The sequence below is a fragment of the Mirounga angustirostris genome, unplaced genomic scaffold, assembly GCF_029215605.1.
Source record: "Mirounga angustirostris isolate CCGP_5_RB_7025 unplaced genomic scaffold, mMirAng1.0.hap1 SCAF_3, whole genome shotgun sequence".
NCBI classification, from domain to species: domain Eukaryota; kingdom Metazoa; phylum Chordata; class Mammalia; order Carnivora; family Phocidae; genus Mirounga; species Mirounga angustirostris.
Window position 1 is genome coordinate 2,575,589 of NW_026991711.1, and position 25,590 is coordinate 2,601,178.

Genomic DNA, 25,590 nt, shown 5'->3' on the forward strand with positions numbered 1-25,590 from the left:
CACACTCAGAGCCCGATGGGGGCCGTGTCCTAGGCCTGACGTGGCCCCAGGGTCCCCGGACCCCGCGCCCGGCAGGCCCGCTGCTCAGAGGCTCAGGCTGTCCGCGCGCAGGTGCAGCTCACACGGGGGTGGGGGCGGGGCATGAGCGGCCACCCTCCCCCTCAGGGAGGCCGGGCCGTCGTCCTGGGAGCAGGTGTCCTGCCTACGTGCTCCTGGGGAGGGGCCACATCGTGGTGCGTAATGCAGACAGCTGACCACGCCGCATGCTGTCGTGTGACCCTTACTTCTCAGCGCTGCACCTGGAACCCGCTGCAGGTGCACAGGGTGTGCTCAGACCCGGGGTTAGGGGCGTCCCCTGGACTCGGGGGTGCGGGACGCTGCCGCGCTGATCTTACCCCGTCAGGACTGTCAGCGGGTGTGAGGCCGGCCTAGGAGGGCGGGGGGTGAACTCACAGTCACTTCTGTGCTGGGGGGCCGGGCCGGGCCGGTCCAGGGGCTGAGGAGCACCGTGTCTCTCCCAGGCTCCGCCATGCCCAGCAGGCCGTGAAGGCCGCCCTGGCGGACGACTTCGACACGCCCGCGGCGGTGGACGCCGTCATGGACCTCATCCACCACGGGAACAGACAGCTGACGGCGCCCGCTGAGGTGCGTCCCCCTACAGAGGGGCTGTAGGCCGGGTGGTGTGGTGGGGGCTCCCTCCTCGGGACGGCACAGCCGCCGCCCTGCCAGCTCCCTGCGGTGGCCTCCGGGCCCCCCCCACCTCCCCCAGAGCAGGGAGGTCCTGCACACGGACAGGCGGCATCCGCCCGTTTGCTCAGGGGACTCTGTGGAAGCTGAGCTTGCTGGCACGTGAAGTAGGACTTGGGGGGAAGCCGTGGGTGGACCCCACTGCCCACGCAGCCCGGCCCTGCTCTGGGCTTGGCGCCAGTCCTGTTGACGGGTCTCCGTGCGTGCGCCAGTGACCTCCCAGAGACCCGCCCGCGACACCGTCGCACGGGGGGTCAGGTGTCAGCATCTGGATCTGGGGGACACCAGCACGCAGGCCCTAGCAGATCGCCGTCCCACAGATGGGCAGACAGAGGCGCAGGCTTCCGTGGCGTGCCAGTGAGGGCCCCGCCAGGGCCGTCCCTGCCCAGCGACGGGAGCAGCGACCGGCTGCGTCCATGTCTTTTTCGTTTCCTTGGCTCCTCACGCACCTCCTCTGGGTGATCTGTCACAGGAACCCGGCGGTCCCAGGAGTCCTGCCGTGTTTGGCTCCATCGTGTCCTACGTCGAACAGTTCTTCGAGACCGTCGGGATTTCTCTGGCGGACAGACAGGTACGCCCTGCCCTTCTCAGTCCTCGCCTGGGGGAGGGCGCCTCTGTGTAGTCCCCACTGTCTCCTCCCCTTTTATGTTCATTTTAATGGACAATTTCTTGAATTTATTTACGTGCCTAAAATACGTTCCTGAAAAAGCAAACAGGCTCAGAGCTAGTGTCTTATTATCTGACGCGGGATTCCGAGCAGAACCCGTGGCCCCACTTGGCTGCAGACCACGTGCTCTCCGTCTGCACACGTTCTTTTCCCTTGTCTCTTCTGAGACTCAGAGTGCAGCTGGGTGCACAGTAGGACACTTTCAGGCCGAGCCCCTCGCTGTCTCCTGTGGCGGGGTCTGGGCCATCCCCCCACTCCCCGGCCAGCCTCCCGCACGACGCCCCTCCTCTCCCCGGGGCCCCGCTCCTCCCCAGCACCCTCCCCACCCTGCTCCACTGTGAGGCCCCTTCTAGACACTTGGTGAGCAGGTCGTAAACATGGAAAGGTCTGGGCTCCATCATCCGTGTGCTGGGACCACTCACTCTTCCCAGATGGTGCTGTGGAGGCTGCGTGGTGCCTGGCCCTTGTCAGAAACTGCTCGCTCACCTCCCCCTCCTCGACGGCAGACACTGGATCCCGCTTTGGGCTCATGTCTTTGTGACCATAAACACGGTCCTTTATCATGGAAGCAGTAACCAAGGATTCTGTAGGTTTGAGAAGCCTGACCCCGAGTTGTAGGATGTGTTGTTTCTACAGACAGGCACTAGGATCCCCTCCCTGTAAGGAAGGAGAAGTCGTGTAGGTCGCAGAGGGCCTGATCCACTGAGCCCTCCGGCTGGCCGTGGAGACGGTCAGTCTGTGAACAGGCAGTGAGAGCGTTCGTGTGTGCGAACTACACGCGAGGCGGACGTTGCTTTCCGTGTTTGGTCAGAGAACAGACTCGGTTTCAGGAGTCAGCATTGGCTTGCGCTCCCAGACTCTGCCTAGGGAGCCGGCTGATAAAGACCCCACCTGAGACGGTAGCGCGTCTGTGGGATGGGAGGAGGGCTGTCCAGCCAGGTCAGCCTCATGGAGACTGCTCCCGAGGACGCGGACAGGGGAGCCCTGGGTCTGCACCTGCCGGCGGCGTTGGGGAGCTCTGCCTGGTGACCAGGACGTGCAGGCCAGGAGAGCCCTGGGGAGGACGTGCGCTGGGTCAGCTTGGCACCGAGCCCCCCCCTCCCCCGTGCCCCCTCCCAGCTGGGCCCCACCGTTGGGCAGCTACCAGGGCCCTGCTGACGGCGCCGCTCTGCCTGGTGTAGTCTGTTTCAGGGGACGGCAGCCGGGCCACTCTGCACAGCGTGGTGGAACAGCTGGTCCAGTTCCGGCTGCAGGTCCGGCAGTTCGCCCTGGCCACAGGAGCGGCCACCAGGGAGGGCCGACGGCAGCAGCTGCTGGACACACAGCCCCTGCTGGAGGCGTGTGACGCTCTGCGCCGGGACCTCGTCGCCCACGGCATCAGCATCAAGGTGAGCCGCTGGGCACCGTCACCCCGACATACTGTGCAAACCGGGCGGCGGCGCACAAACGTGGACCGGGCAGAGCCCGGACGTCCCGAGCCCCCGACCCCAGTGCCGTCAGGAGGGCCGTGTGGAGGCACCAGGCGGGCACCGAGCCCTGACTGGCCCGCTTTCCCCTGGTGCTTCCTCCCCAGGACAGGAGCAGCACATCCACGTGGGAGCTGCTGGATCAGAGGACAGGAGGCCCCAGACCGGGGAGCTGACGGCCCCCAGCACCATCCTGTGCTTACAGGAAAGTTTCCCGTTGTGGCTGCTCAGTCACCATTAAAGTCAATCCAACCGATACCATGCGCCTGAGAAGTGGATTCTTCACGGGCCAACACTGGTCCTGATGCTGGCCCCTGGGCCCCGGGCTGCCGTCACGGGAGGACCGTGAGCCCTGGGCGGAGGATGTAAGTCCTACAGGGGGTCCGGGGCAGTGCCGAACTAGGGACGAGGACCCCAAGCAGGGCAGCCCTCCCCCACAGAGGGGAGGTGGTCTTCCTACATTTATTTCTGTTACAAAAGTAATGTGTCCACCATAGAAAACCACCGTGTGGTGGACGCACCAGTGAGAGCAAGACCCAGGTGTGAGCACAGACTACAGAGCAGGGGGCAGAACTGGTGCCCACACCGCGCAGCCCACACCCGCTCTCCGTCCCCGGCCAGGCTGCCCTAGGTCCGGCACTGTCGGCGGGCACGCCCTGCGGGCGCAGCGGCCGGGTGCACGCTGGGCACGCTCCCCAGCCGCATCCCGTGGTCACCCACCTTCAGGACCCCAAAAGGCACTGGTGTCCCAGTCTACAGGCAAGGAAACCCGCTCAGAAATGGACCTGCCGACAGTGACCCAGCTCGCGCAAAGATCCCACCTGGCAGGTAGGCCCTTGATGAGGACACCCAAACCGGGTCCCTTCAGTACAGGGGGATTACTGTCCCCTGATGGCCAGATGCCGAACCTGGCCACCCCAGCGTACTTCCGTGTTCTGTGATCTTGGTCTCAGGGTAAAAGCATGTCCTTAGCTGGAGCTAGTGGGTCCATACGGGTTACTGTTAAATCTGCCACTGGCTACTTGAATGTACTCCTCATTCCCATTTGAGAGGATCTGTACTCAGATCGAAAACATAAAAATAGTTCTGTGACTCCTGAATTTTACCTTCTGTGGACCGAAAGGACCACGACTACATTGTAACAAGGTGGGTAGGCACTGGTGAGAACTGTAACTGACAAACAGGCTGTTACTTGTTTATCTTGCTGCTGACAGGAAAGCTGAAAGGTGGGTTTGGGCTCTGTAAGAAAAAAATAGAAAACTCCACACTGAAATAAACCAGATTTGCCTTTTAATGGTTACCAGGATTTAGATGTAATTTCCCAAAAGAAAAAACAGTGACGCTTCTCAATTACATATGAAACAAGAGAGCAAACATTTTAAGAAATCTGGTTTTAAAGTAGGATCAGGTGGGGGCGGGGGGTCTGAATCACGGAGCATCAGCCAAGAGGGACATAAAGGATCCACACGGGTCCGGTCCTTTTAGAAAGCATCGTGAAACCTACAGAAGTACTCACAGGTGCAGGAACCAACCCTAGGGAGAAAGACACCGGAGAAGCAGCTCTCTGGCCGCAGAGAAAACCATCCACCCAAAGCACCATGCAGAAGCCAAACCAGAGGCTAACAGGGCATCTCGCAGACAGAACTTCTTTAACGGAATCTATTCCTGAGGACACACCCGCTTTCAATGACGATGTTCAGTCCCCCCACCCGGGTGCCCTCCAAATGTCCAGCTTTGTCTGCCTCCTCCCGAGAGCACACGGATGCGCCACATCCCAAACGAGGGCTCCGCGACTCCCCTGGGCGTGCTTCCTGCCACCACGGACTTGGGTGTGTGCATGAGGAGGAGGAGAGGGCAGAGCCGCGGGTATCCCAGAGCCCCCCCCCACCCGCGTGCTCTGGGCTCATCCTCCAAAAAACCAATCACTGATTGTTCTGAAATATTTCAGTTAAGCACAACCACCAATGCTTACTATTTCTGCCCAATTTCAACCTAATCAGTGTTCAAAATAGCTATAAGAGGCTTTTTAAACAGGATTGACGGGATCCCTGTGAGGGGAAGCACATGGGTAGGGAGGAGGAGAGGGACGAACGAGCCCAGAGGGCCTGTGATCCTGGAGCGCACAAAGCTCAGCGGCTCGTTTCCTGCTGAGCAGCTAAGAAAAGTTCAGGGATATTTGGTATGGTGTCACTGTAACATCTCCAGGTCCACATGTAGCCCAAAACCCACCCATAGACCACACTGCTCTGCTACCCCAAGGACTGGGACACAGCATGTGGGTTCCTAGACAAACGCAGCCTCCCCGTCCGCGTCCTGCTCGCTTCCCGGTGCCTCGGCTCAGGTTTCAAAGAGTCTGTGGAAAGCAGGCCCGACCTCCGCGATCATGTCAGTGGTGGTGGTGGAGCGGCCGTGCTTCTGGAAGGCCTGGTGGCTGCACTGCCTCGTGAGAGAGCACGCGCCCATGGCAGCCAGGAGGAGAGGGCTGGACCTGGAGGGGGATGAGCGTCAGATGGCAGGCCCCCCCACTGGTTGAGGTTTATAGTGATCTGCAGCCCCAGAGAGGAGTACCGAAGACCTGAGAGCGTGGGTTCCCGCCACCCTCACCAGATGCGCACGGGGCTCTGTTTCCACGTGTACACACGCCGGGCAGGTGCTCCCTGCCTCCCGGTGTGCCACCACCCCATGGCCTCGCATGGCTTCACAGGTGGGGGGGGGGGGCTCCAGACCAAGGACACCCCGCCCCAGCGCAGGTGGCCACCACTGTCCCACGATAGGTGTAGAAGACAGGAGCCCACAGAGCAAGAGCACCCCTGCCCTGGGATCGCTTCCACGGGACACCGATGTTTCACGAGGCTACGTGTTAAACGTATGGGCAACCTGAATGGCTCACGTGGTTCAAAACTCTCGGGCAGGGGGCGGGGGGGGCGGCAAGCGAAGATGTCACGTACCCGTTTGTCTTCTCGGGTCCGGCGAGCAGCGCCCAGTGCACCAGGACGCCCAGGGCGCCCGACAGCAGGTCTCCCTGGCCACCACACCTGCGGCTGCTGCCCTCCTGCGCACACTCGAGCACTGCGGGGCAAGAGGGGCACAGCCGTCGGACGAGCTCGCCTGTGCCCGACAGTACCCAGGCGGCCCGGTTTACAGGAGAGCAGGCCCAGCCCGGCCCAGAAGCACCTGCCTGTGCAGCGCAAGCGGTGAGCAGACCAGTCCCACTCGGGCCCGCCGGAGCAGATGGGGAGAGGCGCGCAGGTACCCGGGGTCCTCGGGCCGCAGGCCCCTGGAGCCTGGGCTGCCCACAGCTCCTCGGGAACACGCGCCATCTTCAAGGAGGTGCATGCCCTGCGCAGACCCAGCCGGCGGCCGCTCATCCTTCTATGCCATGTAACCAGCAGCCACTTCGGGAAGCGTGGGGTCATATCCCCTCAATGTGTCAGAGTCTAGAGCACTTTCCAACAACATGAACCCCAAAGGTTTCCGGGTCGCTCAGAGAGCACTCCCTCGGTGTCTCCTGTCGTCCAGGGGGTGCGTGCGAGCGAGCCTCCCGCTCCCCGGTCAGCGGGCCTACAGCACAACAGCAATTCTGTATGACGTCCTATCACGACAAGTGCGCTCCCTGCCTCCTGCTCAGACTACATGAGGAGAGGGCCTGGCTGCGGGGCACTAGGGAGGCTCGACACCTCACGGTCACGGACACCCACCCTAAGCCCCCCCTGCTGTTCCCACTGGACAGCAGGCAGGCCTTGGGGAGAGCACGAGGCGGAAGCTGCCACGCATCCAGCGCCTGGCAACCCCTCCACCCGCAGCAGCTCCCAGCTCCCTCATTTCCAGCCCTTCTTAAAGCAGAACAAGATGCATGGAGTATTCTGGTAACTGCCTCTCCGGCACTGGCAGGCGGGCCGGGAGCCCTGGAGCGCCACCTGCCAGTAGGACCGCAAGCCTGCCACACGGCTTCCTCCAGATGGCGACAGAACTAGCCGCCGCACCGGACATCAACAAGGATGAACGCTCGGCGTGCTCCCCGCCCTTTGCAAAACTGAGAAGTAAAACCAAGCTCATCGGGAAGCCCCCGTGTGTGGAACATGGGTGACACAAAGGACCGCGTGTGCCGTGACTGTGGTCTTCCAGGGGCTGGTGTCCAGCGCCACCACACTGAGTGACATGCATGAAGCCCACGGCTACCCACCCTGTTCACCGTCCGAGATCACGTCCCGCTCCCCTTTCCGGACCACGGTGACATTCCCCAAGGCCTGACTGAGTCTCTGCACAGCTTCTCGATTGCTGCCGTCCCCAGGGTCTCTCAGCTGCAAGGTGGGACAGCACAGACCAGGCCGTTGTCAGACACATGAAAGGAGCCCACCATCACGGGTACGTCCTGCCTGTCTACCCTGACTCTTAGACACACGCACACGCACATACACACACACACTCTCCGCTGAGAACCCCAGCCCCACACATGGAAAGGCACAACGCATCCACTAGGGCGATGTAGGCCCAGAAGAGCTGGACAGCAAAGTCCTGGGGCGGATGCGCAAACACCGCTCACGTACCCTCCCCCTACCTTTGGGTCACAGTTAGGGAACCCTGCCCAAGGCTGGAGTTTCACAGGTTTGCAGAGGTGACAACTCTGAAGAATCACGCACTAACATCTATGGGACGCTTACTACGTAAGAACTCGGGGGTTTACATTCATCATCTCGTTTCGTCCTCAGACCCTACAAAGTGATGGCTCTCAGGACCCACAGTTCACAGGCGAGGCAACGCAGGACAGGGACGGAGTGCTCTACCCAGAGCCCAGCACCCTGCCTCTCCCCCAGTCAGAAATGTACGAGGGAGAAGATCCCCGTCATTCCATGCACCACCGAGAAAGAAGAGCACTGTTAGCATGTGGGAAACATGCATCTCCTCGCTGGCCATCTGCAAGTCCGCCTCTGCAGGGACAGCTGAGGAAGAAGCAGAGCCATCTCTCACCCCTCCTCAGAATGGGGAGGGCTTACGCCCCATCTTTTGGGTGGTCAGCAAACTCACCACAGCTTCAGAGAGTCTGTTGAATTCCACGTGGTTGGGAGTGAGAACGGCCTTCCGGTAGCCCTGGAGGAGGGCTGGGTGCCGAGCGATCAGCCACAGCCCGTCCTACAGACAAGGACAGGTACATAGAGCACAGCCTTAGGGGCCTGGCTGGGAGAAGGGGCAGGAGAGGAGTCACACTCACTGCATCGATGACGACGGGGATGTCCCTGGCCTTGGCTGCTTCTAAAATGCCCTGCAAGGAAAGAAAGATATGCTGAGCAACAAGGCCATCACCCCTCAGTGGAATTAAAAGACCAAGCAAGCAGTACCCTGATGAACTGCAACATCAGGTCATCAACAAACACACAGGAAATGATAAATGCATGCAATAAGCAGAAAAAGACCCAAATGAACAGACAGCAGCCCCCCTGTAAGGCAGGGGCCCTGGGAACTCTGGAAAGAGGGTCCATGGGAAGCCCAGTACACAGCGCTGGGCCAGGCGAGCCCATGGAGGCTGACCCCAAGCTAGAGGCTCCAAGGGTCCCCCCAACATTAATCCTCAGGGTTCCCAGATGGAAAATCTGAAGTCGGCAGAATTCTCCCAAATCGCGAGTTTTTATGCATTCTAACACTCGGTTTTAAAATAAGTGACAATAATAAAAGTGAATCACCTCTCTGAAAAAGCTATACTAAAGTCTGAGGTTTTTTGCCAAATTATCTATCTACGATCAACATGCATACGGTCGCTTATTATGAACCAGTGTTTTACAAGATGACACGTTGCAATAGCATGTGACAACCACCTCCCCCCGAAACACACACTTGAGAGTAGAAAACATCGAGGACGGTGAAGCAAGAACCCCACTCCAGGATGCCTGTGTCCTTACAAGAGGAGGAGACCAGCTCACAGACAACATGGAGACAACCGGATGGGGACACAGTGGGCAGGCAGCCGGCCATCTACCAGCCAAGGACAGAGGCCTCAGGAAGAAACCAAACCTGCTGACACTTTGCTCGTGGACATCCTCCAGGACTGGAAGAAAACCGACGTCTGCGGTTTAAGCTCCCGCCTGCGGTGTTCTGCCGAGGCAGCCCCAGCAGACGGAGACAGACGTCCGCCATCATTTCCAGGGCCCACCCCCCGCGGACACCACGGACTCCCTAGGAAGTGCCTTCTGGCCCCAAGAGTTCGGAGAAGCCAAGGAACCAGCAAATAAATACTGGACAAGGGAAGGCTGCTCTAATGGCCCTGAGTCCTCATCTTAAAGTGTTGACCTCTTTGTGAGACAGCTTCTGGCTGAGGCTCCAAGTGAGACGAGTCCACAGACAGCGACCGAGCGTCTAGGACATCACCAGGTCGCAGTTCTGGACCCCAGCGAAGCTGCTGGGACTGAAGGACATGGACTCACAGTCCAAAAGACTCAGAGTCGTGTGAACTTGAATAAAGTCACTTTACTTCTCTGAAACTCCATTTTCTGGTCTATAAAATGAGGGTAATGTCTCAAATAATATATATATATATTTTTTTAAAGATTTTAAGTGTCAGAGACAGCGCGCGCGCTCGTGAGCACTTAAGCAGGGGGAGTGGGAGAGGGAGAAGCAGGCTCCCCACCGAGCAGGGAGCCCGATGTGGGGCTCGATCCCAGCACCTGAGATCATGACCTGAGCCGAAGGCAGATGCTTAACCGACTGAGCCACCCAGGCGCCCCTCGTATAATACTTTGAAGTTTGTATGCGGATGAGAAATACCAACTCTAAAGAGGTACCCAGTTCTTGGCAAGGGAGCTGGCGGGCCACAAATGGCGGCTGCAGGGGAGGCCACCTGCCGGCATCACCACCGCCAACCTCACCTACGGGATGGACAGCAAAGGAGGGAAGCAGCCGCACCCCCACAGGTCAGAAGAGGCTGGGTGCCAGCAGAGCAGCGGCCCCGTGTGTCCGGCAGTAAGTCCAGCTACAGTCAATCAGGGGGCGCTCCCGCGTGGGACGGTGGCGCCCGGGGGGGGGACCCCGGAGCAGAGGCCCGGCAAGGGCAGCCCTGTGGGGGCGAGGGGGCTGCTGCAGCCACCACCACCTGGCCATACAGCTCCCAGACATTTATCCTGAAGGACACACCCAGAAGAGTTGGCAAATATAGGTGCAGATATGTTTGAGACATCACTACCACGTTAAGAAAAAGCTGTACACCACCTAACTGAATTAGTTAAATACTGTATATGGTGATACAGCTATTAAAAACACCGAGGACCAGGTACACAATCTATGCGGGAAAAACCTCCAGGACTTATTACACAGGAGCAAGCTACAAAGGAGCATGAAGAGCATGAAGGGAGTTTGTCAAGAGCCCACATACTAGATCCAGAAACTGCAGGTCAAAACCAGCGTATAACGTGGAGGACTGAGTACCGCCAGCAGCAGCAAGCCCTCCCCCCAGCTCATCTACATGTCCAGCATGTTCCCCGTCAGAATCCCCGCTGCCTCTTCCGGCCCTAAAACTCCTGTGGGCATCACGGGACCCCCAGCAGCCCAAATACTCTGGACGCGAACAATGCTGGTGGGATCACAGCCGCCGCCATCAGGACTGGGGGTCGCCGCACAGGGACAGCCATACAAATCCATGAAAAGAGACGAGAGCCCCAAAATACACCACTGCCTTTGTGTCCAGACTTTCAACAAGGCTGCCCAGATACCAGTGGAGCGATGCTGGAACGGAATATCCACTCCGTAGACCAGACATGAAAATTTACTCAAAATAGACCACAGATCTACATATAAGAGTTAAAACAAAGCTCTCAAAAGACAGGACTTGATCAGAATTAAAAATTCATGCTTAAAAAAAAAAAAGTGCAGCAAACAGGAGTTCCTCCAAATGTGAAGCGGGGTTATCACCGAAGTCTGTACATGAAGATTCGGAGCGGAACTGCTCACAACAGCCCAGAGCGGAAGCCACCCAATCGTCCTTCAGGTGATGGGTAACCGAACCGCGCTCCACCCGCACAAGGGAACACCCAACAGCAAGGAGAGGAGCGGAGCCCTGACCCACCCTGCGCACGCGAGCACCGAGATGCTGCTGAGTGAACACAGCTGGTCACGAGCACCGCGTCCTGTAAGACCGCGTCGCCCTGAAAGGTCAGGAATCGGCAAATCCACAGACCGCAGGTGGAGGAGTGGATGCCAGGCTCTGGGGAGTTTGAGAGGAAAAGGGAGCAGTTGCTGATACATGTGGGGTTTCTTTTTGGGAGGATGAGAATGTTCTAAAACTGATCATGGTAGTGGCTGGACAACTGTGAATGTACTTAGAAACCACGGAATTGGGGGCGCCTGGGTGGCTCAGTTGTTAAGCGTCTGCCTTCGGCTCAGGTCATGATTCCAGGGTCCTGGGATCGAGCCCTGCATCGGGATCCCTGCTTCTCCCTCTCCCTCTGCCCCTGCTTGTGTTCCCTCTCTGTCAAATAAATAAAATCTTTAAAAAAAAAAAAAAAGAAACCACAGAATTGGACGCTTTAAATGTGTGAATTGTGTGGCTGTAAAAACTCTGAAACTGAAATTAAGAACTCAGCAATTTACGACATGGCCACTTCAGGGGTGTAATTTAATTTCTCCAATTTAATTTCCTCATCAGAAAAAGGAGGATAATGGGGCGCCTGGGTGGCTCGGTCGTTAAGCGTCTGCCTTCGGCTCAGGTCATGATCTCAGGTGCTGGGATCGAGCCCCACATCGGGCTCCCTGCTCAGCAGGAAGCCTGCTTCTCTCTCTAGGCCCACTGCCCCTGCTTGTGCTCTGTGAAGTAAAATCTTTAAAAAAAAAAAAAAAAAGAGGATAAGGAGAGAAATCTAATAGGGCTGTTTTCAGGATTGCACCAGATAATGCATTTGTTCAGGAAACATCTACTAAAGTGTCTGCTATGGAGGAGGCAGCGAGCGGGAAGCAGACGGCGTCCGGGCTCCTTCCTTTGTAAAATGGGGAGAACACCAGCACCAACAGGAGGGCTTGGTGGGAATGGAGTGTAGCAACAGAAAGCACAAGGAAAACGCACCCAATGTGAGTACAAGTCACAGACTGTACCAAGCGCAATAACCCAGTAGAACATGAGAAGGAAAACAGAGCCGAGCGGATGAGGAAGGTGCACGGCCCGTCTCGGGTCCTCCGGCCAGGGCTGGGTGTGGCCCTGGCACGCGTATTTGTCCCAAGGGAGAAAAATACGAGGAATTCTGGTAAAATCCAAGCACGTTTTCGCACTCATTTAAACCGTTGTTTCAAAAATAAGTTCATTTCTCATCACTGATCTTAAGTTTTCTCTGCACATGAAATCCTCTGCTGGGCACCTGGGTGGCTCAGTTGGTTAAGCGACTGCCTTCGGCTCAGGTCATGATCCCGGAGTCCTGGGATCGAGTCTCACATCGGGCTCCCGGCTCAGCGGGGAGCCTGCTTCTCCCTCTGACCCTATCCCCTCTCATGCTGTTTCTCTCTCTCAAATAAATAAATAAAATCTTTAAAAAAAAAAAAAAAGAAATCCTCTGCTGAGGAATGAAGCGGCCAACACTCGGGGAGCTCAGGGAGACGTGGGTGAGGGTGAGGCGTCCATGCCCGGCGTGGCAGCTGCTCGGAGGTGGGCACGCCTAGGGGTCAGGTGGACGGCACAGAAAGCCACACTGCCACGGCAGAGCAGGCTCGGGGCCTGCAGCTCACCATGGAAGCCGAGAGGGCGTCTCAGTTTGCGGTTCTGTTCCAGAGACACCCTGACAAGTGGCTTCCTGATGCAAATCGCCATCAGACCATGCGGAGTCCGCTCGAGCTGCCGTGACAAATGCCACATGCTGGGTGGCTTGGAAAAACAAGGAATGCACTCCTCACAGTTCTGAAAGCTACAAGTCCAAGATGGGGGTGCCGGGGGAGGGTCTCCTACAGGTCACAGATCACTCACCGTGTTCTCACCTGGTGGAAGGGGAAGGGAGCTCTGGGGGCTCCTTTATAAGGGCATGAGTCCCATTCAGGAGGCTGCTCCACCCTCACGACCCAACCACCCCCCTCCAAGGCCTCACTTCCTGACACTTCACCTTGGGGGTGAGGCTTCCAACACGTGGATCTGGGGGGAACACGCGTTCAGGCCGCAGCGTGGTCACCAACAGCCTACACGAACAGCTCTCCTGAGGAAGCAGCAGCCGAACCCCGAGGCTGCTCCCACAGAAGTCAGACACGTCTACACCAACAGCACGTGGGTGTCTCCCAAGTACGTAAGCGAGAAACAGCAGCATGATGTGAGAATCGGGGACAACGAGCACGAGAGGAGGACAATGAGGCCAGAGAATGTCGTGAGCTGCACTCTGTCGTGACCAAGTGGGGCCAGAGGTTAACGGACAAGTCACAAAGGTCACGAAGCCCATCATGCCGATGGTCCTCCCCACCCTGGCAGGCGCCCTCACTGGCCTCTCTTCCCAGAGACAAACCACCGGGAGAGGCCATCACAGCCCCGCCAGCCGCGCAGGGCCGCCACATCCGGACACCGTGCACGGCAGACCCGTCTACACACGGGCTTCCCCACTCGGATCTGCCCCTCACCTCACGCGAACCAAAGGCTCTTGCGCCCCGCAGTTAGAGTCTACTCCTACTTCTCGGCAAGTGGTCGAGATCGACGACGCTGCCTGCGTGTGACATGCCCCACGCTGGCTCCCGGCGGCCCCGACCCAGGGCCGCTCAGACTGTGCAGCGGGTCACCGAGGGTCACGGCTCGACTGTCCGGGACTGGCTCTCCGATTACTTGTCCCAAATGAACTGCTGGTTCATTCGGCACCCCTGTTCTCTCGGCTCTTTGTGAGAGGGCTGAGTGGCTGTCCCTACCCCCCAGGCGCCCATCACCACACTTCTCATTCCAGAGGGGAGACCCCCGAGCCCCGGGTGGTCCCAGGGAAGCCCCACCCCCACCCCCCCGCAGTATGACAAGCTGAGGCCCCGAGAGTAGGAGACTCCTTCTGTCTGGTCTGGTCTGTTTTAGGGTCATTCTTCTCTCTGCCTAGTGCCTCCTCTCTCCCCCAAACCATCCTAATTTTCCCATCAGGAGGCTCCGAAACACTGAACAACACAAACTCCAAGAAAACACTTCTCTTCTGACTCCACGAGCTGAGTCTATGAGGAGAGGCATGTTCAATAATTCTCTACATTTACCTTAACGTTTTCGAGAAGAGTATCATCTCGCCCCAGGCCGGGTCCCACGACCAGGACGTGCAGCCGGGGCAGCCACTCCTCCACGTGCTGAACGGCGCTGGGGCTGTCGCTGCATGGAGAAAGTGAGGCCAGAGCAGCTCAGTCTGATTTGCACTTACTGGCTAGGGAGGCTGCACATTTTTCTGGATTTCCCCAGGTCCTTCTCCTATTGCAGGACCCAGGCCAGGACCCCAGCCTGCATCTAGCCATACCTCCCCCGTCAACTCCATCGGGCTCATCCTTTCACACCCCAAGGTAGAAATCTAGCTTTCAGCATCTGAACAAAGCTACAATGAGACATTCTGGCTACTTTCAAAATGGTCTTCACCCTCTAGAACGAACCAGTTTGTTTCCATCACACAGGGGTACTTTATGCACTCAAAGGGGCACCTGGGAACCCTGTCACTGAGAATAGGACCTGCAAGCTGTACGGGATTGTGTCACTTCACCACACCACCTTCCCACCCATCTCGCTCCTCACTCTTAGAACCCACTTTGTGAGGCTTTGCCCCCAACAAGCCCACCTATGCTTAGTCTCCGTGTCTGACGGACTGCAGGGACAAAGGCCCTTCCAGAAGAGTGCCAACGGTTCTCCAGAATACCCCTCCTCCCCCATTCCTGCCCACGCTGTGCTCCCAGCTGTTGGGCACTGGGCTGTCCCTGCTGACACGCACCCCTGCGTAGCCTCATCCTCGTCTCCCGGCTTTAAACACCTCCCACGTTAATACCCCCAGATCTACACCTTCCCTGACCACCTCACTCTTGTCCGACACATCACAGCAATGCTGCCTGGATGTCCAACAGGCAAGTGAAAACACATCCAAAAGTCAGCTCCTGATGGTCACCCCCACCAAACCTGCTCCCCCACGTTCCCCACCTTGTCAAGTGACAACTAGCTTGGATCAAACCCAGAGTGGCCTCCAGGACTCTCATCTTTTCCTTCTACCCCATATCCCACCTGCCAGCAGATCCTGGGACTGCACTTTCAAATGAACCTAGAATGTGACCCCCTCTCCTACTTCTACTCACTAGGACCCTGACAACCCCCTTCTCATGCAACCCCTGCTCCCACCCTGGGCCCCAAAAGCTCATTCTCCACAGCAGCCAGCTAAGTCTTTAAAATGTACATTGGATCCATTCCTCCCCTGCTCAAGGGCTCTAGCACATCCCTTCTCCCTTTTCCTCATTTACGTGAAAGCCGAAACCCCTAGGATGACCCCCATGACCTACCTGCACAGCTTGGCCCTGAACCTCTCGGGTCACCCGCCCTGAGTCCCCAGTGCTCCCCAAAACTCCTTGGCTTGAACTGCGGCGACAGCCCTTCCCCAGGTCTACAGGTCCCTACCTTAGCGCCACTCTCTGGGCCCCTGCCCACCATTACCCTAGTGAAAACTGCACACGGGCAACGCGCGTGCACACGTGATGTGTGGCACGCATGCTGCCCACGCAGCTGGCATTCCCTGTCTCCTGCCCTGCCCCTCTGCGTGGTCCTCATCACCCTCTGACATCCTCCTCTCTTGCTTGTCCGTCTCCGGAGCTATGCTCCCCGATATGGCAGACACCAGCCACACGTGGCGATGCTTTAATTCAGCTTCTAAGTCCCACCGGCCACATCTCAGGTGCTCAGCAGCCACAGATCTGGACAGCACCGAGAACGCGTTCACCACTGCAGAAAGCTCTAGGACACAGGGCTGCCCTAGAAAGGGGGCTGCACGGGAGCAGGTGTTCTGCCTGCGTGGTTCAATGTCGTCCCCGTGGAAGCCAGTGGAAGCACCTGCTGAACGAGGAACGGCCCGTGCCTGCTCGACAGGCCCCTCGTTATCGCCGTGGGCAGCACAGCTGCAGCAAGGCCAAGACCTCTGTTAGGAAGCTTCAGCCATTTCTGACGGAACACCGGGCAGCCGGGGGGCATAGCGCCCCGGGGGCCCAGACCTCTCCCATGCCGTACACTCATGGCCGCTTGTCTTCTGGCCAGTGGGCTCCTTACAGCCTCCTTCTGACAGCACCCGCCTACCACCTCCTAGTACAGCAGCCGCTCCACGGAGGGACTCCGAGCCCACAAGAAGGCCCCGTGGCCGAGGAGCCCGGGTGCAAGCAAAGCACCCCGAGCAGCCCCACTCACAGAACTGGGTGAACGATCAGCTCCGGGCTGTACGACTTGATCACAGGCGCGGCCTCCCGGGTGCAGAACACGTGGGATAAATCTGCGCCCTGAGAAATGAGCACAACAGGCGGACTCAGAGCAGGGCCCGCTCAAAGGACACGGAGGTGGCCTCAGCACCAGCCCCTCACCGGGGCCCTTAAACTATAGCGAGGTGGCTCAGAGGAGGATGGAAGCCAAGGAAAGGGCTGGAAAGAAAGCAGACTTCTGCTGCCACCCAAGAGGCAGGTCAACCCAGACCAGCTCTGGCTGCATCACCCCGAGGGCCACGGGGAGCATGTTTCACATTAACTGTGCCAACTGGGCCATTAGGACTTGATCAAAGGCCTGGGAAATCGCCAAGGCGTAAAGACGCCAACTGCTTAAGTAAGGACTAAAGCGGCATTCTAGGATCATGGTGGTGAAGGACAGTTCTAATAAAACTTCAGTTAGGGGCACCTGGGTGGCTCAGTCGGTGAAGCATCTGCCTTCAGCTCAGGTCAGGATCCCAGGGTCCTAGGATCGAGTCCCGCATCGGGCTCCCTGCTCAGCGGGGAGTCTGCTGCTCCCTCTGCCTGCCACTCCCCCTTCTCGTGATCTCTAATAAATAAAATCTTAAAAAAAAAAAAAAATCCAGTTCTGTTGTCACTGCACAAGGTCAGGATAGATTTAAAGGTTTCTCTTACCCATAATTACCCTAGGATATTGAGATTTCTATCAGAAAACATTTCTTTAATCATATTTAAAGAATTCAACTCTTGGGGCGCCTGGGTGGCTCAGTCGGTGAAGCATCTGCCTTCAGCTCAGGTCATGATCTCAGGGTCCTAGGATCGAGCTCCTCATCGGGCTCCCTGCTTCTCCCTCTACCCCTCCCCACTGCTCGTGGTCTCTCACATGCTCGCTCTCTCAAATAAATAAAATCTTTAAAAAATAAGGAAAGAATCCAACTGTTGACTAGACAGAGAAGCTGTAAATAGACCTACCACTTTGAGAGCTGAGATGGCAGCGAAGTAGGGCGCTCCAGTGTACCTAAAAAGGAAGATAGGGACAGTCAACATCCTCTGAGGAGGCCAGCACACCAGGGTTATCAGTGGGTCATAAAGACAGGAATCACGGAGCCCAGGGCCCAGCACCTCGCAGCATGGAGCCCAACGAGGCCTGAGCTCCCGGCCCGAGCTGAGATGGAGAGTTCGCCGCTCAGCCGACTAAGGCACCAGGCACCCCTGTCACGGAAGACCTTCGTACCACGTCAGGACCGCTGGCTTCTCTGCACCGCTGTGTTCAAACCGGAGGCTTGCCGAGGCCGTGGGAGCTCAGTGACGGCGCGGAGAACAGCGAGGCACACAGCGAGGCACGGGGACTCACCTCCCCCCGGCGTCCGTCCCACTATTCCCGAACGCCTGTATTTTTAACATTGCCTCCAGCACAGAAGGGGGGGGCAATTAGCAACGGGCAACAACATTTAAGATGTCTGCACTCTGCTCCAGTATCAGTTCTGGGCATCGATCCCTTGGAAGTAACCAGAGGCACATGTAAGTAGAAAAATGTACAGGAATGTCCACAGTCATATTGTTTAGTTGGGAAAAAGAACAGAGGTGACCGATCGCCTAACAGGGATTGGTTAATAAGTTACGGCCAGGGCGCCTGGGTGGCTCAGTTGGTTAAGCGACTGCCTTCAGCTCAGGTCATGATCCTGGAGTCCCGGGATCGAGTCCCGCGTCGGGCTCCCTGCTCGGCGGGGGGTCTGCTTCTCCCTCTGACCCTCCCCCCTCTCATGTGCTCTCTCTCTCATTCTCTCTGTCAAATAAAATAAATAAAATCTTTAAAAAAAAAAAATAAGGGGCGCCTGGGTGGCTCAGTTAGTTAAGCGACTGCCTTCGGCTCAGGTCATGATCCTGGAGTCCCGGGATCGAGTCCCGCATGGGGCTCCCTGCTCGGCGGGGAGTCTGCTTCTCCCTCTGACCCTCCCCCCTCTCATGTGCTTGCTCTCTCTCATTCTCTCTCTCTCAAATAAATAAATAAAATCTTAAAAAAAAAAAAATAAGTTACGGCCATCTTTACAATGAATACCACACATCCACTTACCAAGAATCGGTCTCTAGGAACCAACATGAAATGACTGATACCCAGGACATCGCATTAAATGAAAAGGAGGTCACACTGCCAAACAGCAAGCATACATAATGCAAAGCCCTGACACTTGTTTTCTGTTTTGTAATACTAGTACCTGATGTAAGCTTTGACTGCAAAAGCATCCACTTCGAACACGGCTATCTCAAACGCTTCACCAGCCCAGGACTAGGGAGAAAGCCAGGCCACCCCCACCCCCTTGAGGCTAGTTTGTTTTAAAGATCTTGGTTGATTTCAGGGCACCTGGGTGGCTCAGTTGGTTAAGCGACTGCCTTCGGCTCAGGTCATGATCCCAGGGTCCTGGGATTGAGTCCCACATCGGGCTCCCCCTGCTCTGCGGGGAGCCTGCTTCTCCCTCTGCCTCTGCCTGCCACTCCCCCTGCTTGTGCTCTGTCAAATAAATAAAAATCTTTAAAAAAAAAAAAAAAATCTTGGTTGATTTCAGTAACGGACTATTTGGGCCACTTGTAGTCTCTCTTCCGGTGCTTTAAATTCCCAAATTCATGCTTTAAATTCACCAATAAGGAGTGAACCCTTGAGACCCTAGGTGCCCACCCTCACCCCCAATAAAAGGAGAACCCAAGCCCACATGATCTGTCCACCCACAACCTCGTTGTGTGTCCCCAGTGCTATGTCATTTCCAGATCTTGTAAGTAACACACCTTTATTTTTTCAAAGTTTCCTGATAGTTGTTGCTAAAGGGCATCTTGTGATCATAAGAACCACACAGGCAGCTCCAACTACAACACTGGTTATTGGCAGGCTGAGACTGGCACAAAACAGCGACAGCATGGTCCCAGTTTTGTAAAAAAATAGTTACATACACAGAAAAGTCTGGAAGGCTAATAATGTGCCCATGCTGTATTATTATATGGGGTACTATGAGGCTTTTACTTCACACATTTCTGCAGTGTTTGAATTTTTACAACAAGCAGATAATACCTTTATAATAGAATAAAGATGATCCTACTTTAAAGGTTAGTTCCTAAAGCTAATGGACATATTTTAAGTTAGATAATTACTCCCTAGCATGCTACACTACCAGACTTATCCGAAAAGAAAGCCTGATGGCCAGTTCTTCCCATGTAAATGTCCCAAAATATAAGGCAGGAGACAGAGGGGATGTGAGGACTAAAACCCCGGACTCCCTCAAGTCTCTCAAGGGATCAAGGGCCCAAGGGCCTGGTAGAGGCCACCGCACTGCTGGCCTCCATCCAAGATGCTGGAAGAGGGCTGTCCTTTTTGTTTGTTTGTTTTAGGAGGGCTCTCCTTTAACTGGGGACCCGAAGAAAGAGAAGCAGCTAAGAGCTAACGATCCAAGAATACAAAATGCAGTAGGAGAAAAAAACAGATGAGAAAGGAGAGCCAGTAACAGAGGCACATTTCCCTCATCCAAAGGGACCATGTTTACAGACAGAAAGGGTTCACCAAGTCCCAAGTAAGATTAGCGAAGATAAGACACACCCGGACACATCTAGAGGAAACCAGAATTCTAAAGAAAAAGAAAATCTTATAAACATCCAAGCAAGAACAAGTTACTTATAAATTAAAGCAAACTTCTTTTTTGTGGTGCAAAATACAGGCTAGAAGACAATGCAATCACATGATAGTTTAGCAAAGAAAATCATGCTACCTGAGAATCCCCAGCTCAGCCAAGGCACAACACAGCCCACCCACCACAGAAGACACAGCGGGTATGCAAGTCCTCCACAGGGTGCCCTGCGAACTGTCAAAGAAAATGCCAGAAAAGGGGCGCCTGGGTAGCTCAGTCGTTAAGCGTCTGCCTTCGGCTCAGGTCATGATCCCAGGGTCGTGGGATCGAGCCCCGCATCGGGCTCCCTGCTCCGCGGGAAGCCTGTTTCTCCCTCTCCCACTCCCCCTGCTTGTGTTCCCTCTCTCACTGTCTCTCTCTGTCAAATAAATAAATTAAATAAATAAAATCTTTAATAAAAAAAAAAGGAAAAGAAAATGCCAGAAGAGGCCAAGGACTCCCATCCCAAGTGCCGACCGTTTGGCCAGGCAGGAACTAGGCAGCAGCATATAGACTTGCGTGTAAGTACTCGGGGCTGCGCTAGGAATTCCCTAGGAGTTCTTAGATCAGTGTTAACGCTCTCCTGAGTGGCATTTGTAATTCATCATGGTAGTTAGAAAAGGCAAGCCCTAGTTAAATTTGAAAGCATAACAGTATTTCCAGATTAATAAAAGGAAAAACCTAGCAAAAATAAGGAAAAAATGGAAACACAACGAAAAATGAAGAGAAAACGTAACAAGTCTTAGAAAGTACACCAGGCAGACTGAATGTGAACAGGTTGATTTGCCTTATTAAAAAGAGCAGTTACTGTCACCTGGGGTTAAGAAACAAATCAAGCTGTGTATTATTTATAACACACCTAACTATGTGATAAACCGCTGAAAATACACAGCCAGGCAGAGACAGCACGTCAACATGAACAGAGAATAATAAGCAGTAGGTGAAATGGTAACCAAGGTTGAATTTAAGTCAAAGGCAAAGGTATCATTTATAAACAAGGACAGATTATAAAATTTTATGTGCAAACAACACGGCAGCAAAATTCATAGAACTAGAAAACAAGCCTTGAAAAAAGGCTACCATCTGTCAAATTTCCTTAATGACTTCCAAGAACATCTTCAAACTGACAAAGTAAACCAAACACATGCTGGTTTTCTCCTGATTACAAAGTAACGCCCGTTTATGGTATGTAGCCGGGTCAATACAGGAAAGTATAAAACAGGAAAAAACAGTCCCAGCCCCCCGCCCTGGGGGGAGTCTCCACACTGCGCACCAGTGAAGAGCTCACTCGGGGCCCTTACTGTTTTCTCCTATTCACAAAGTTCATCACTGAAAAATCCCAGGTGTCGGAACATCAGACTACACTGAGAAATTACTAGGGTCCAACCAGATAGACAGACGGACGACTGACTATAAGCAGGTAGACAGCCAGACAACAGAGACTGACTGCTTAAACACTAACATTTTCCAAGTCACTTACTCCTGGCAGCCTCCAACGACGCCTATTCTTCCATCTTGGCCTTTGTGCTTCTTGGAAGTTTGAGGAGGTATAATATTTCTCACCAGCTGCAAAGTATTCTCCATGTCCTTTATCGAATGTGCTTTATGCAGTGAAAATGCTCTTTGTAAAACTGAAAAACAGGAAAACGGAATCATTTAGAAAAATATCTATTAGCATACATAAAAAAAGAGACTGAAACAAGATAGCCTATTAACCAAAACACTTCCCAAAGTTGACTTAACATGAAGGCTACAGATTTTTATCCCATGGTTTCCTTATTTTATTTCTGTAAGCAAATGATGCTTAGAAATTACAACACAACACTAACACTAGCTGGACATATCAAGTTTGTTTCTGAAATGTCTCAGACATTTCCAAAGTCTAGTTAACCTTTCAGAGAGTGTTTTTAATGCATTACCACTTAATAAACTACTCATATTCTAGTTCAATCTTCCATTAAGTTTATCAGATCTCTTCTCTCAAACTGCAAAAGCAACCTCCCATACTCATACTCCCAACCTTCCAGTCATGTTTCTGACACTCAATTAGATACTAATTAACCTAGAAATGGCCTTCTAAATAGAGAACATAGCTTACACTGGGTTCAAAGCGGCATTTTAAAATAAGATGAAAAAGTAAATAAAATAAGATGATTTTGAATTGTCTCTAAATAGCTAGATTTTAATTGCCTTTCTAGAAAAACTTCCCTCATTACATTTGCCTTGATATTTAACCCAGCTCAGCTGTGAGAGAAATGCCATGTTCTATAACATGTTGCGTATTCAAGGTCTGAATAGATACTAAAGCACGTTTTCTCTAGAATTAAAGGATCTTTGCAAATATACACAATACTCACACAAGGCACCCAACATTCATTTCCTTCCAGTTATCTTAGCAGCAGAGAAAAACCAGGCAGGTGTCACAGTTCCAATGAAGACCAAAAGCTGCCCCAACTCCATAAGGTAAACAGCTTTATCTTTTAAAACACTCTTACAATTTTGCTTTTTATTCAACGATTTTATTCAAGTAATTTTCTTTAATGAGTAGCTGTAATTGCCACCTCAGCTGATGTGCCAGGTGCTGAGACCCCCACATGTGAGAATATTAATTACTGTCAACCCAACACTTTTCACCTGTTCCCAAACCAACACAAGACTAAAACTCAAAACAGAATCACTGTAAATCTTTGGCCAAGAAAAGGCCCAACTGGGCTTGCTCAGCCTTGGCGACAGCTGGCTGATCCCTCTGCTTCCAAAGTCTGGTGCCAAGTCTACCGTCCTGCCCCAGAGGCACCGAGCTACCAGAGCATCCCAACTCCTCCTCTGCCGAGTTCACTCCACCTCCCCAGTGCCTGTGCATGCCCCCTCCCAGACCGCCGTCTCCTCCTCGCACCCGTCACTGTGCACTCCCCGTAAGCTGCAGGAAGGGTACTAGGGCTGCTGCCATCAGATCTGGTGACACATCGCTGACTGCTGAAGAGCATCTCCACAGTCACGGAAACTTTAACACGTCCAGCTTAACAACATGATCCGTCAATACGAGAATATCAAAGAACGGCCGTGCCTTCAAATTCCTCACATCGTGAAATACAGTTGCTTTTTAAAGTCTAGAAACTGGGGGCGCCTGAGTGGCTCAGACGGTTAGGCGTCTGCCTTCGGCTCATGTCGTGATCTCAGGGTCCTGGGATCGAGCCCCACGTCTGACTCCTGGCTCAGTGGGGAGCCTACTTCTCCCTCTGCCTCTCCCCCTGCTCGTGCTCTCTCTCTCTGTATCTCTGTCTCGAATGAATAAATAAAATCTTTAAAAAAAAAAAAAAGCCTAGAAACTGTAAAAGTGGAGTCCAAACGTAACCAATCACGTAAGGGGTGTTCTGGGTTCCTTACAATGTTGTGGGTTTATCAGGTTCCAGTACCTTCTATTCAGCACTTCGTCACACACAGAGTATCCCTAAGACCGCTACCCTTTGCTGACACAGCATGAGGCTCCCACCTCTGGCTTCAGGATAGCTGTTTCCCCACCCTCCATCACCTTGGAGTCTGGCACAGACCAAGACACTCCATAAATGTTTGAAAAACTAAAAGCATCTTGGTTTATTCTCCTCATTAGCGGCCGGTGTATCCTTTTACAGATAAGGAAACTAGAGCCCAGAGACACAGGCCTGGGAAGATGCCTGGGGTAGTGATGGATAAGCCAGACCAGAAGACACCATTTTACCAAAATGCTGCCATTTTACAGCAAATCATTTTTCCTTAACCAAATTGTCACCACACCAACCAAAAGACAAGACGACAACGATCAAATCCTTCTCAGTTGCCCCTAATAACCCTTTGGGAGGGGAGAATAAAATCACTTGAGAAGTACACCATTTTCACTGTTTAACCAGCAGTGTATGGATGCGAAGTAAATCCACTGCTCACCAGACTCTGTCCCATCCACCTGAGAGGAACGCCTTCTGTCAGCAAAGGGCCAAATGAAGGTCAATTACATCTCCCCACACTTCAGTTACTCAGTTTCAGCTGGCTTACTGGCATGCATCATTGGACTTATCCACAGAAATATTCAATGTTCTCAAGGATAAAAACAGCTTGACAAGAGGCGATTTAAACTTTATCCCATTACGTAACTTTATTTCCAGGACGATTCTGAGTCTGGAAGAACAGGTCAAACCCGTCTGATTTTCGTTTGTTTTACGGCAGTGGCGGAGGGAGCTTGGAGATGTGAACGGACTTCTTCGGCCTGGGCTGTTTTCTAGAATCACCACCTACAGCGCTCTGGGATAACGCCGTGTCTTTGGGCCACACTATGCTCCAAGCCAAAGGGAACCAGAGCTAATCTGGAGCAGCTGACAGCAATCCTTACAGTAACCCACAGGCCCTGAAGCTAGGATGGGAAGCCAGTGCTCTAGAACTCCACCTGTTTCGGGGTAAAAGTTCAGCGAATCAGCCTAATAATAAAACCTTGAACAAATGCCAAGAGAAACACAGCTAGCTAGTCACAGTGTGCAAATTCAAGACAAATGGCTACCAATGAAAAGTCTGAACAAACTGTGACCGAAGCGCCTCTGCGGCCCGTGTGAGTAAGGGAGGTGCAGAAGCTAAGAGACCCCTCAGTGCCTCTCAAAGCAACTGGCACCTGAAGCTAAGGTAATGCTGTATGTCAACTATACTCCAATTAAAAAAGGCAATTGGAACTGTCGTGCGGAAAACCAAAAAGCCAAAACTCCCTAACAGTCATTCCCTGCTCTGCACCACTATATATACACGTACGTAGCAAAATCTTTTTACTCTCGTAGCAAAAGTGAATTTTACCATTCCAGCTGGTTACTGGCTGGGGAACCGCGGGGGGCGTAATTTCGTATTCCCTCAGGCCCTGTGACCTTCCACACAAAGGTGGGTCAACAAATCTCTCCACCGCGTGTGAGAAATGGGATAATACAACCCACACGAATCCACACGTTCCCTAAGGGTCTACAACGCGTTCCTGTATTTTACGTAAATAATCATCCACCCGGCAAACAGGACGAGGAAGACCCCTTACGACGGCGTACGGGACTGCGATCGGGACAGCCCTGTTCTTGCACGCCTCCATTCTCGCTACACCACCCGTCCTGTTCAATAGCCAAGGGCGCGGCGGGGTCCTCGGGGGTCGCCCGGGCGAGCCCAGGCGCGCCCCGGCCCCTTGCCCCGCGGTACCGGCGCTTCCAGCCACCCCCCCACGAGGAGGCTGCTGTGCTGCGGGCCGCACGCGAAGCCCTCCTCGGCCCGGCCGCCCGGCCCCGCGGCCGCACGGAGGCCGTACACTTCCTCGCGGCCCCGGGCTCCCCGCGCGAGCGACCCTCGGCGGCGCCCCCCGTCCCGACGAGCGCCCGCGGCCGGGCACCTGCGTCCAGCGGCAGCTCGTAGAGCACGAGCGCGGCCGAGAGCAGCGCGACAGCGGCCGCGCCCGCGAGCACAGCCCGGGCCCCCGCCGGAGGGGCCATGCCCGCAAGGCCCGGATCGCTCTTACCTCGGGAGCAGGCCCCGGCAGCCGCCCAAACGGGACCCACGGCCATCGGCAGACTTCCGGGCTCCCGGCCGCCCCCGCGCCGCCGCCGGAACCAGAGCTCGCGGCGGACTTCCGGCTCCCGAAGGCCCACGCGCGGCCGCCGGAAGCCGACCCTCAAAATCTGGCCTCGCCCCGCCCACAGACTGGCCTCCACCA

At 54.7% G+C, this 25,590-nt stretch overlaps 2 protein-coding genes across 6 annotated transcripts in view; one reads left to right on the forward strand and one right to left on the reverse strand.

Moving 5' to 3' along the window:
* The window catches only part of CARS2 (cysteinyl-tRNA synthetase 2, mitochondrial), a 49,632-nt gene extending 41,107 nt beyond the window's left edge, over positions 1-8,525 (forward strand). The window contains exons 12-15 of the mRNA XM_045869709.3: positions 522-645; positions 1,220-1,318; positions 2,596-2,802; positions 2,988-8,525. Of these exons, the coding sequence (XP_045725665.1) occupies positions 522-645; positions 1,220-1,318; positions 2,596-2,802; positions 2,988-3,056 (499 nt within the window). The 3' untranslated portion in view covers positions 3,057-8,525. The remainder of the gene's footprint in view (positions 1-521; positions 646-1,219; positions 1,319-2,595; positions 2,803-2,987) is intronic.
* NAXD (NAD(P)HX dehydratase) lies at positions 4,154-25,547 on the reverse strand. Of its 5 annotated transcripts, none has more exons than XM_045869710.3 (10): positions 25,396-25,547; positions 21,370-21,520; positions 17,212-17,257; positions 16,211-16,299; positions 14,050-14,158; positions 8,090-8,140; positions 7,906-8,010; positions 7,064-7,181; positions 5,829-5,949; positions 4,154-5,368 (listed from the first exon to the last, which is right to left on the reverse strand). In XM_045869710.3, the coding sequence occupies exons 1-10, from the start codon at positions 25,439-25,441 to the stop codon at positions 5,218-5,220; spliced, it is 987 nt and encodes a 328-aa protein (XP_045725666.1). In that variant the 5' UTR covers positions 25,442-25,547; the 3' UTR covers positions 4,154-5,217. The 5 variants fall into 5 exon arrangements, with proteins under 5 accessions (XP_045725666.1, XP_054362383.1, XP_064441970.1 ...); XM_054506408.2 differs by having other exon boundaries at positions 25,270-25,487; XM_064585900.1 differs by lacking the exon at positions 25,396-25,547 and adding an exon at positions 24,015-24,419.
* Between the last annotated feature and the right edge of the window lie 43 nt (positions 25,548-25,590).

Excerpts from the sequence above, each read along its gene's own strand:
- NAXD (XM_054506408.2), bottom strand. The coding sequence starts at position 25,441 with ATGGCCGTGGGTCCCGTTTGGGCGGCTGCCGGGGCCTGCTCCCGAGGT. Across the intron at positions 21,521-25,269 it reads CGAGCTGCCGCTGGACGCAG|TTTTACAAAGAGCATTTTCA; the intron begins GTGCCCGGCCGC and ends CCTGTTTTTCAG. Across the intron at positions 8,141-14,049 it reads CTCTTCTCGAAAACGTTAAG|GGCATTTTAGAAGCAGCCAA; the intron begins GTAAATGTAGAG and ends CTTTCCTTGCAG.